This window comes from Empidonax traillii, unplaced genomic scaffold (genome assembly GCF_003031625.1).
Source record: "Empidonax traillii isolate 1590-97213 ecotype Southwest subspecies unplaced genomic scaffold, ASM303162v1 scaffold191:size1449129, whole genome shotgun sequence".
Lineage (NCBI taxonomy): Eukaryota > Metazoa > Chordata > Aves > Passeriformes > Tyrannidae > Empidonax > Empidonax traillii.
Genome location: NW_020955384.1, coordinates 162,268 through 174,306, shown reverse-complemented (window position 1 = coordinate 174,306; position 12,039 = coordinate 162,268). Strand labels below are relative to the sequence as shown.

The following is a 12,039-nucleotide window of genomic DNA, read 5'->3' as shown; positions in this document are numbered from 1 at the left end:
AAACGTATTCTTTGGATAGTGATGTCAATGATGTCATTTCCATGTCATTTCTCCCCAGTGAAAGCATGGGAATGACTTTTTTCCCCCATATTTTTCATTTATTGTTTATAGCTGTATCACTAAGTTAAATGATGCAGAGATTTAATTTTCAGTGTAATTTCCTATATATGTCCTATATATATTCCTATATAAAATAAGTGTAATTTCCAGGCAGCTGAACCTGTTTCACTTTCAGCTTTGTTCCTCCCTGGGTAGTTGGATGTAAGGATGGCTGGTTGGGCTCTTCTACAAGCAAACAAGCAGAGGGAGGAAAGCCAAAGAGTTTCTGCTGGCACTTGAGCATCCTTGTTTAATTAAAAAAGTAATCAAGGAACTACTTGCATAGCCAAATACCTAAATAGCCTGTCTTCCTTTTGTCTCCCTGAAAGCCACGGGGCTGCACGCACTGCCTTCTGTGCTCCACGCTGGAGAGACTGTCTTCAGTTTAAGCTGATGTGGAATGGAAATGGAAAGTAACATGTGGTAGCTGCCATCTGTGTAATGCTGATGACAGAAGCTAACTTGGATCAACTAGTGGATTAAAGGCACATAAATATGTGGTTTCCAAAAATAGGCTTTTACAGAAGGCCCATCCAATGCAATATTTGGACGTTTTGCCGTTAGCATCCAGTGTCAGAGCAAACCTCCCCGCTCCTGTTCCTACAGGGACACTGGCTGCAGCAGCCAGAGCTGTTCTCAGCAGCGCTGAAAATGAGAAGTAGCCTTTCTGGGACATTGTATACGAATCAGACTTCCGCAGGCAGGATGACCTTTCTTTCCACATTGCACGCTAAACTATCTTCCCAGCTAATCAGAGAATTCTTGAGAGAAAAGAGGAATTTGAGGAATTTGCTAGCTGCCGTGGGCTGGATGTCTGCACTGTGGTCCTCATATGCAAAACCAATCACTTCCCCAAGCCTCTGGGGAGCTCAGCTTTGTTGGAAGGCTCCGCTCCCACCCCTCTCTTCTTTATGGGAGTCTAATCAGGAAGACAGAGCGGGGACAGGTAGCTTTGTGTTCAATTCAGAGATCATGGAGCTGAGCCAGGGTCTTCAGAACCACACATGCATTCCAGCTGCCATAGTGAGTGGCACTGCTGGCAGAGTAGTTCATGTATCCGTACCTCCCCACATACCTCCCGATCATTTGGACCTCTTTTTCTTGAAGGTTTCCCTTTCCTGAATTGTGCTGTGTTTAAGCTGCTGTGTAGGTATTTTGCCTATTTCCAGTTACTTTCCTCAGTTACTTCTCTTCAGTCTTAAGGCTCTGAGCAGGCATGGGCAAGTGGCTACAAGCTTCCCTGCTGTTCCCCACTAACTATATTTGCAAAGGGTCTCATGAAACTGAAAAACAGACTGAACTTGTAGATATTTCATACATCTTACAATCAATAGTGTTTGAATTTTGATTGCTTCAGGAGGTGGCTTTTGGTGTGGTTTTCCTTTTTTTTTTTTCCTTCATGTTCTCTTTTTTTACACCTGGTGGCTGAAGTCAGCTTTGAATACTCAGTGTTGAGCATAGTGCCACTATTTCCCTGATGCTGAAGCTTTGAATATGTTACTGTGGTTTCTATGTTACTTGCACAGAATTTTACATCCCACATTTTTTTTGTTTCACTAAACAGTAACCGTTGCCAAGGGAACACATATGGAACTGTAAATTATTTATTAGGAGTAAATTTATCAGGTCCTCCTTCTGAGAATATTTATATGTGTTTTATTCAGGCAGAAAAAAAACTTTGGGGTTTGGTATTGACTGATGGCTTCAAATACTTGAAGGCATTTTCTGGAAATGGAGTGATAGTCTTATCTGTACTTTCCTAGTATTTATATTTCATTCAGTGGATTACAAACACATACAAAATTGGCAGTTTGATTTAAAAAATAAGAAAATTAAAGGAATCCCTTTGTTCTTGGGTACGATGGGCAATTAAAGACATGATTTTGAAGAAGCTAGTGATCTATATATTATGATTTCCAAAAACATGTCATAGTAATGTGAAGAAAAAACAAGATGTTGTGAAAATAGATCCTTGCATAGCAGCTTAAGCAATATTTTTAAAACAGGAAATAAAGAGGACAAGTAATCCATTAGAAATTATTGTCTGACCTAAAAGGGCCCCAAGCAATTTTACATACTACTACTCTAACTTGGAAACCATTCTTAAGTTTTAGCTAATTAAGAGAAGGTCAAGAAGGAGTGTATGGAGACATAATCAGCTTTTTTTTATTTTTAAGAGTTACATGGTGAGTAAAAGTCTCTGGAAACAGTCATGTGTTAGAGTACAGCAACTAGGAAACACCAGTGTTTGGAAGCTGACAAAAAATTACACATTTTGAAGAGTTAGGTTTTTCAGGGACTTGGTGTATGTGGTACTATTTCCTGCAAACTAAATGCAGCAAGCATAAATGCATAAAAGGAGTTTTAAACACTTGTGAGACTGAACACACACACATATCTGTGGCATACATGGAGCTCATCCACCCAGTTAATCCCACAGTACCTTGCTTCGCTCCCCAGATGCACACCTAACTATGTAGCAGAAACCTGAAGCGTGGGTGTTTCTCCTGGGACCTAGCCTGTCCGTGGAGGTCAACAGTGGGGCACAGTCCTAGAGCTAAATCTTAGTCATACACTGCAGCCTCCCAGGCCAGAAGAGCATTATTTGCTTTCATACCTTGTTTTTATGGTGCCATGTTCTTTACAGAAATAACATGGCAAAGGGTTTGTGCAGCATGTACAAGTCTCTCCTCCTCCACATTCATGTGCTAGTTGGTAACACCACCACCTTAAATGTACTCCTTTCAGCTGCCTGCATTCGGTGACTTCCACCCTGCAGCTGTAGGCAGCTTGGAGCTGCCCCCTCTGCTCTGCCTGGGTTTCTGGGGTGGGTACAGCTGCTGCCCCTGCCATGCAGTGGCAGAGCAGCCTCTCACTGACATTGTCATCCCATCAAGAGGATGCAGTCGTTCATCATCCTAACACATCTGGAGGTGGACAGGGTCAGACAGGCAGGAGGGCTAAGGCAGCTCCAAAGCACTGAAAAAGCTGCCCTTTGTGGGAAGAGGTTCATAATGGCTTTAAGCATTTGCCTTTGGTGGTCTTTAAAAAAGCCTTCTGGTGGTGCCTTCTCTTTATTAGTTTTGAAAGAACAGAGCATGCTAGTTTTTGATTCATTGTGGCTATGGATTTACTAGAAGAAATAGCAGCGGGGCAAGTATGTAGCTACCTCCATTTGCCCACAGTTCCTGCAGTTTAGTCTGATAAGGACCATACGTCCCCAAGCACTGCGGTTCTCCCCAGTGCCTCAGTCTCCAAAACTACATGCAAGGAGGTAGAGAGCAACTGCTGTCTCCTGTGGCAGGCGGGAGTTAATGCCTCGTGCTGAACTATCCAAATACTGTGTTGCTGCCCCACACCACAAGCTGCCCCCAGGGACACTTCTGTCATGCAGCTTGGCACGATGGAGGGGCCTCCTTGTTCACGGTAGGGCTGTGGCGGCTCCTGGGCTGGGAATTGCACCTAAAAGAGACGTCTAGCAGAGGTTGACGTAAACCATATGATCAACCCCGAAGTGATAGAAGGAGAGAAAAATGCAAGTATAATAGTAACATAATCCTACTAACTGCACTTTCTCTTGGGCTGGTAAGGGGACACCAATCAGACTAACCACTAAAAACCCATGAGGGTTTCATATATACAGAGTAAGTGTATGTAATTGGGATTTACCTTGCCGGAAGTCTCACCGACTGCACATACATTTCATGTGCTTTAAGAGACCTAATTATTTCTCTATCTGCAGTGCAGAAAGACACATTCTTAAGTGGGATAGAACTGACAATTTCCATGAGTGTGAACCTTGTGGAATTTATATTCCACACTTTAACAATAAATTACATCTGGTTTATCACAGCTAACAGTAAATATGAAACATACACTGCTGAAGCGAGGGGAATAAAACTCTACTTCCCGACTCCTCCCAATTTAGGAAGTTTTTTTTACTTGATGCCTTAGTTCCATTTAAGTGCCAAGAACATGAAGTAATGTTGGCTTCTATTAATCTTGTTTTGGGGGGCATGACAGTTTTAATGGGAAAAGCTGATAAACATCAGTCTGTGAGTATGGGAGTGGACTGTAACATAAATACTCTTTTCCTGAATGGTCAAAATGAAAACATGAATGCCCAAGTCTGAGTTTCTTAGAGTGAACAATGGTATGTGTATCCCTATATATATATTCGTGGACATCCACATGCATTTTATACATTCCATGGTGTTAAGGGAATGTATTTTCATAAGGAATCACACTGTGCAGTGTTTGTCCTTGTCTTAGCTGCATCCTGAACTAAAATAAAAATCAATGACTAGCACGAATTTTTAACACTGAAATGATCCCATTCTTCCCCTGATTGACAGGGCACACTTCATAAGGCTTAAAACCAACTTCCTGCAAGCCAGGCAGGGTGACTTGATAAGAAAGTGGAATTCAGGGCAATTAAGTGCAATCTGAGCCATGAGAATATGTTTGCAGACTGCAATTGTACACCAGCTGTTTTCAATGACATTCCAGCCATACAATGAAGATTTTACAAACCGCATTTATTTAAGGGTTGAATTTTCTGCTGAGGGTTGATAATACACTGGTTGAGGGACTGAGTGAATTCAATCTATGAATGGACATAGTGAGATGAATTAACATTAATGAAGGGGAATCAGCTGCTCTTTGAGCAGGATAGGTCCAAATTGTTGGTGAAACACCTGCACAAAGCAGAACATCAAAATAGGAGAGGATGAAGCGTGCAATCTTGTATGTGACCTGTGACTTTAAAAATTGTGTGAAAATGATATTTAAAAAAAAAAAGTTTATATTTCTAACATGAAAGTATCTAACAGCTATATATGTATCTATTTATGAAGTGTATATATGTTTCTGTTTTGGTCTCATCTATGTCATGTTTCAGTGTAGCTGTAGAAGTTTAGATACTGGAGACAAAGACTTTACCTCTCCCGAGAGGTCACTAAATAATATTGAAATTCAACAGTTATTAGAGGCACCAATGATGGACATTTTAGAAAGCCAGGTGTAAATGATGCTGCTGGTAAATCCTTTTCTTTTCCATTCAGTTTGTGTTTCAATGAATTTTTGTCCTGTGAAAATTCCTGGGATTTAATTTCTTTCTGGTAGAAAATACATGAATAAGGAGAAGAAAACCCAGACAAAACTCCTGTCTCTTATAACTATAATACCTTTATAATGCCTGTGCTTTACGTCTTTTATGTGTGCCTTCTGTCAATAGTGGGCAGTAATACAAGTATCTTTGCAAAGCAGAAGCATTTGGGTTTTAAACAAGTAAAAAAATGAGATGTGCTGTCTTGTGCTAGAGAAACAAAGAAAATGCAAAGGTTGTGGGAGTATTCAGTGTTGCTGTCCTCAGCCTTTGTTTTGTAAGAACAAGAACAGAGAACTCAAGTAAACAAAATATTTGGACCTGATCCTGCAATTCCTACATGGGCAGAATTCCCAACAGTCTCAAGGGAAGTTTTGTTTGTGTTGGGAAAGCCGGATTTGGGCCCATTGTTTCCAGTTAGGAATCAGACTTGTGTTTATTACCTCGTGATAGACATCTCATGGGCTTAACAGCTCGGATTCCTCAGCCTGCTGTCCCTGAATCTGGAAGAGTTAGCCACTGCCTCGCTTTCCACCTTATTCAAGCGCTGCTATGTTCCAGAGGATTTCAAAAATTGCTTTCTTCTGTAATGCTTAGTTTCCTGCAACATTCCTGCCTCACTCCTCCTGTTGAATTTAAAGGTCTTGGCTTTTGGCTTGCATGTGTGCGATAAGAAGGGTGGTACTTTCTGTTTGCTTTCCTTTGGTATTAATGATTATACAAGATGAAGAGCAATCAGTGGATAGCAAGCCCAGTGCCTCACAGTATGAGATTGTTTTTGCAAGCATATGCAGTTCATCCAGGATAAAATTACTGACTGATGGTTACAGTCACATGGTGACTTGTCTGTGAATGGAACCAAAGCATCCTTCTTCCCTACCTAGGAATCTTTCTTCTCTGAAAGATCTGTAGAGAGAAAAGTCAAAAAATTGTAGAATAATGGGTTAGCTGGGGAACTTGAGAGATTATCCACATCAAGATCCCTGCTCTACAGCAGAGTCAAATATAGATAAGTCTTTCCTGGAAAAGGATTTTTTGTTTGTTTCTTTAATATATAATTATTACTACTGAGGCCCTTTGCAATTCTATTTGCAGATTGCTGACTTTGGACTCTCCAACCTTTATCATAAGGACAAGTTTCTGCAGACCTTTTGTGGAAGCCCACTATATGCTTCCCCTGAAATAGTTAATGGACGACCTTACCGAGGCCCAGAGGTAAGAAGGGTCAGCTTTTCTGTGCTGGTTTGGGGATGGCTTTGATGATAATGTTCTTGAGGGTTCGTCTTATTGCGAATGTTATTGTATGTGTGAGTTCGCTCGGGTCTTTCCATATTTAAAGTTCTTAAGCTGCCTTAGTTTGCTTTTGTTTGCTTTCCCTGTGAGTGGTTAGTGAGGTGTTAGATACCATTTTGCCCACCAGCAGGTACAACCGGGCGTGATGCTGCTCTTGTGGTGCTAATGGCAGGGAGAAGGGCAGGGATCAGCTTCCCTGGGCTTCACACGTGTTGTGTCTGTATTTCAGGTTGACAGCTGGGCCCTTGGTGTATTGCTTTACACTCTGGTTTATGGAACGATGCCCTTTGATGGCTTCGATCACAAAAACCTCATCAGGCAGATCAGCAGTGGAGAATATCGTGAGCCAACACAGACCTCAGGTATGTAAAGGGAGAGAGGGCCATGTACGGAGCTGACAGGAGTTCAAGATAGAGGGTTTGTCCAGTCCCTTCCAGCCTGTTTTGGTGTCATATTAGAATGATGCAGAAAAAAAAATCTCATCCCCTACTTTAACTTTAATCTCATCCCCTACTTTAAATGCCTATCTGGATACAGCATTTACCAAAAGGCCTTTTGAAATTACAGTTTTGTGGCAGATAGATTTTGCTCCCTTGGGGAAGTCGTAGCAGGCTCTTTTAACGAGATCTGTGACAGTGAAAGGTCTGTTAGCTATTGCAAGTGGAATTGTTCAGACATGCTTTAAACTGATACAACATACTGGTGCAGATCAATCCTCTAACTACACTGTGGAATATCACAGCAGAGAGAAGATGAACGGTCAGAGCAACACAGTCTGCTGTTCAAGAAGGCAGGCCAAAATCTGAATTAATGCCACTATGTTTGCATTGACTTCTACTTAGAGGATAACACATTAAGCAGTCATCTGACAGGAAAGCATCAACCGAGTCTGGGTCATTGATTATAATGACTTCTTCCAGCCTTAAATGTCTATGTATGCATTATATTTAATATTAATCTTGTATCGGTTGTTTGCTATCCCTTTCAATTTTCTGTCTTCTTGCTCTCTATATGAATATAAGCCCTCCAAAGACACAGAAGACTACACTGTTTATGGAAAAAGTAAATAGAAAAGCAAATATCCCAATTCTCCTTTATTTTCCTCTAGGTTTTGTCATTATTAGAGTCAATTGGTTGGTGACTTCCTTCAGTAATATGGAGCTTTTCACTGTCTAATACAGTACAAATACTAATTTATTTGATAGCCCAGTATACATTTCTCAAGAGTGAATCATATTCTTCTAATAAGAAGTAATACTCTAATGCATTTTCTGTCACTGACTGATGGACAAAGCCTTGCCCTCTTTCACTTCTGATGTTATAAAGGGCATTATTCTTGCTCATTTGATTGGCTTCACACTTGCAGTTTAAACTGACAAAGCTAACAGTGCTCATGTTCTAAAAATTTTGTATGCCGTTCTTTGTCCATAGATGCTCGTGGTCTCATCAGGTGGATGCTGATGGTGAACCCCGAACGCCGGGCAACCATTGAAGACATTGCCAACCACTGGTGGGTTAACTGGGGCTACAAGAGTAGTGTTTGTGACTGTGATGCCATGAGGGACTCTGAGTCCCCGTTGCTGGCAAGGTTCATTGATTGGCATCATCGTTCTACTGGCCTCCAACCAGAGACTGATACCAAAATGAAGTGCCTTTCTAAGCCCAAAGGTTCTGAAGTCACACTAGAGAGACAAAGATCTCTGAAAAAATCAAAAAAGGAAAATGACATTGCACAGTCCATCCAGGAAGGAGGAGCTGAAAATGCAACCAAACTCACTTCCAAGAGACCCAAAGGCATCCTGAAGAAAAGGAGCAACAGTGAGCATCGATCTCACAGTGCAGGTTTCATTGAAGGAGTGGTCAGCCCAGTGTTACCCTCTGCTTTTAAGCTGGAGCAAGAGTTGTGTAGGACTGGAGTAGCCATTAAAAGTGTTGTGGAGGTAGAGGTAGCTGGCAAATATGGCACTAAGCAGTCTTCACTCATGCCAAAAAAAGGAATCTTAAAGAAGACTCAGCAGAGGGAGTCTGGCTATTATTCCTCTCCAGAACGAAGCGAATCTTCTGAACTGTTGGACAATAATGGTGAGACAGTAAACAGTGACACTTCTCCAGGGGTCACAGAGCCATCCAGAAATGGGTCTTACAGCCATTCCTGCAGGCGCAAGGGCATCTTGAAACACAACAGCAAGTATTCCCCCAGCAGCACCGAATCTGCTTTGATTAGCCCTGACACACCAACGCTAGAGGCCATGGAAGAAGTGGTCCTGCCTGGAGATGCATTACCTCGAAGTTACAGTCGCCCTTCCAGCGTGATTAGTGATGACAGTATTTTGTCCAGTGACTCATTTGATTTGCTGGATTTGCAAGAGAACAGGCCAAACAGACAGAGAATAAGGAGCTGTGTCTCTGCTGAAAATTTCCTCCAGATCCAAGACTTCGCGGGACTTCAGAACCGCCCAAGGCCACAGTATCTAAAGCGTTATCGTAACCGTCTGGGGGACAGCAGTTTTTCTCTTCTCACAGACATGGATGATGTGACTCAGGTCTACAAGAAAGCCCTAGAGATCTGCAACAAGCTCAACTAGTGTAGGGAAGATGGAAAAGGAGGGAAGGGAGGTTTTCTGTGTACCTTTATGATGGAGTAAGCCAGGTCACTGATTTGCTGACAATGGTAGGTTTTGCTTCAGAGGTGCTGACTGTACCTACTTAGCTGAACTTCTAGTAAAGTAGCCCTAAAGCCATCTCACACTTCTCTAATCTTGTGCCCTCAGAATATTACCTACCTGACCAGAGAAAAACCTTTGGTCTTTGTATTTGTGAGGAAAGCACATCAGGAGCTAGCTGGCAAAAGCATCAAGATTTGATGGCTAGAAGTCAAACAAAATTAAAACTGGAAGTGAGGGACACGTTTTGAGAGGTTTCTAATTAATATCAGTTAAGCTTTATCAAGTGATGATCTGAAATCTTCCAGTCTAATTTGGATGCCTTTTAGAAAGAGAGGCTTTAGTTCCCCCTGAAGTAATTCATGTGAATGCATTCATTACACGGTAGGGATCTTTGGCTTGGATTATGCAGGAGGCCAGGCTGGGCAGTCACCATGGTCCCTTCTACCAGGGTGACCTGAGAGGTTCTGAACATGTTCTGGGACAGATAATCTGAGATACTCGCCCCAGAAAAACATCCCATGATGTGTTTGTGGACAAGTGATGGAGCAGGCATTCAGATCTGGACAATCCTCCAGGGTCCAAAGCCATTGCTCTTCAGTGAGCAGAAAGTTCTAAAATTGTTTCCAACTACCGCTCCTACCAGCAAAAAGAGAGCTACAGACATGATAAAGGGATCTGGAAGGAAGGGATGTTATCAGCAGCTAAATGACCTTTTAAGGCGTTTCAACCCTTGTGTTCCATTTGTGACTCTTTCAAAATGGCCAGCCAGATGAATGCCCAGATAAAGATGGATCTGACAAAGGGTCTCAAGAGTTAGCTGACCCTCCAATCTAGAGTTCAGTCACTGTCAGCAAATGGTGCCACCTTGCTGCTAGCTTGTAGTATTTGGGGGTGACAGGTAGTTTGCGACCAGAATGTTAGGTAAGGAAAAGGTTGTAGCATGTAGGAAACAGATAGAAGTCAGAAAGTTAGAGGGAAGATGCCTTTCTCCATAGGAAAATGTTTTTAGGTAGGTGGTAATGGAGCAGAAAGAATTGAGCGATGAAATGATAATGGTAGATTTAATAACAGAGTTAGCAGGCCTGCTTCTGTCTGGTGTAGCTGGTACTGAGTGTGCAATGATACCAGTTTGGAAAAAAAAAAAAAAAAGATATGTGTTTGTGTTCTCAGATATCCAACTATCCAGACTGAAGGCTTCAACTCCCATAAAGGTACCACATGGGTCTACTGGATTACCTGAATGTAAGCCTATGTCAGAAAGGCACTGTGTGTTTGACAGGCCTGGGCAAACTGGAATCTACAGGCCCATTTCAATCTCATTTCCGTGAGCACGTAGCCCCTGGCTTTCTTGGAGGTGCACTGGTGTGATTAAATCACAGGTTTCAGCCTATGATGTCAAATGATCCACAGCTGCAAAACTTGTATCTATATGCATACTCAGAGCAGACGAGCTTGGGGCAAGTTCTAGTCTCACTGCTGCCCTGAAACTGGAACTGAAAGCAGAATTTGACCCACTGTGTCCCAAATCCTAGAGGTGGTGCAGAAACAGAATAGAGTTCCTCTGGGGCTTCTTTGGGAATTGGGGATAACTCTATAAATCGTTGGCATCTGGGACAGGGAGCTATTTCACTTGCAGATTCCTTATTCAGTGTATCATGGTATTAAGTCTGGAGGTTCCTCCTAAAAATCAGCTGGGTTGCCTAGCACAAAGATAAACCAACTTGAGTTTCCTAAATCAGTTAATCTGGCTCTATGGAGAACCTTTACTTATTACTTATTTCCTTACACTGGACCAAATTTGGCTCTGACATAAACGGCATCAATGAGACATGCTGAGACATGCTCTCATATGGTCAAGTGAAATCTGGCTCACTGTCATTTGCCTAGGGAGGGCAACTGCAGGTCACTTCTCTACAGGTGTGTACCTCTCTGTATGACAGTCAGACATCTCACCTTCTTTCACAAGCCCTGCATGTGCTCTTTTAGCCCATCCCAAACCAGCACCCCATTTTGCAGTGTACTGAGTTAACAGGTTTGCTGTGGTGCATTTTAAAACAACTCAACATAGTCTCCGTGGCCTTTCTGGAACAAAGGTGGATGTGTCTTGCAGCCATGGCTTTCAGCCCGTGCCCTGGAGTGTAAGAGCTACATCCTTAGCTGGTGTAAATTAGCTCTGTCCCGCCGACACGCTGGAGCATCGCTTCGATGGGGTGACGCTGATTGACACCTTCCCTGCACATGTGGCACTAAACTCTGAATGGATTTGTAGAGGTTTCAGGATGAAGGGAAGGGAACTCAGTGAGCCATGGCAGGGAAGTGAGGAGCGCCCCGAAGGCTCCTATCTCCCGAGGCTTTTGCCCAGGCCTGCTTCCTTGTGTACAAATGTGAATGAGTGAGTGACTGCTTGCTGCCAAACTGGAAATGTTATGTAGGGATTTACTGGCATGTTACTGGCATGTTACATGTTTACTGGCATGTTATCATTCCTAGAAGAGAAGAAAAAAAAACTTGACTGCACATTGTTATTATTAGTGTTGTGATTCTTATTTAATTTTTTTGTAATACAAAGTCGACTTTTTTATTTGAATTTGTCTTTTTTTTTTTATTTATTGGTCTGAAAGCCATTTCAAAGGTATAATAATATATTTGGTGTAATTTAATTGGTGCAACATTATTTTACAGCTCCGGCCAAAATTGTTTGGTGTTATTTTTTGGGTTTTTTGTTTTTTTCTCCCAATCCTTGGTTGGTTTGAGCTCTACGAGGCACACAGGGAAAAACGCTGGATAATCACCCGAAGTGTTTGTATTTTTAATCTGATACTGTTTTTTATTAAATAAAATGAAGTTAATGTAACTGTGAAGAGTCTCTCTCTC

At 42.1% G+C, this 12,039-nt stretch overlaps 1 protein-coding gene across 1 annotated transcript in view; it reads left to right on the top strand.

Annotated features, from left to right (window-relative positions):
• Positions 1-12,026, top strand: part of NUAK1 (NUAK family kinase 1) — a 50,578-nt gene extending 38,552 nt beyond the window's left edge. The window contains exons 5-7 of the mRNA XM_027886644.1: positions 6,302-6,421; positions 6,729-6,861; positions 7,931-12,026. Of these exons, the coding sequence (XP_027742445.1) occupies positions 6,302-6,421; positions 6,729-6,861; positions 7,931-9,084 (1,407 nt within the window). The 3' untranslated portion in view covers positions 9,085-12,026. The remainder of the gene's footprint in view (positions 1-6,301; positions 6,422-6,728; positions 6,862-7,930) is intronic.
• Positions 12,027-12,039: the final 13 nt, after the last annotated feature.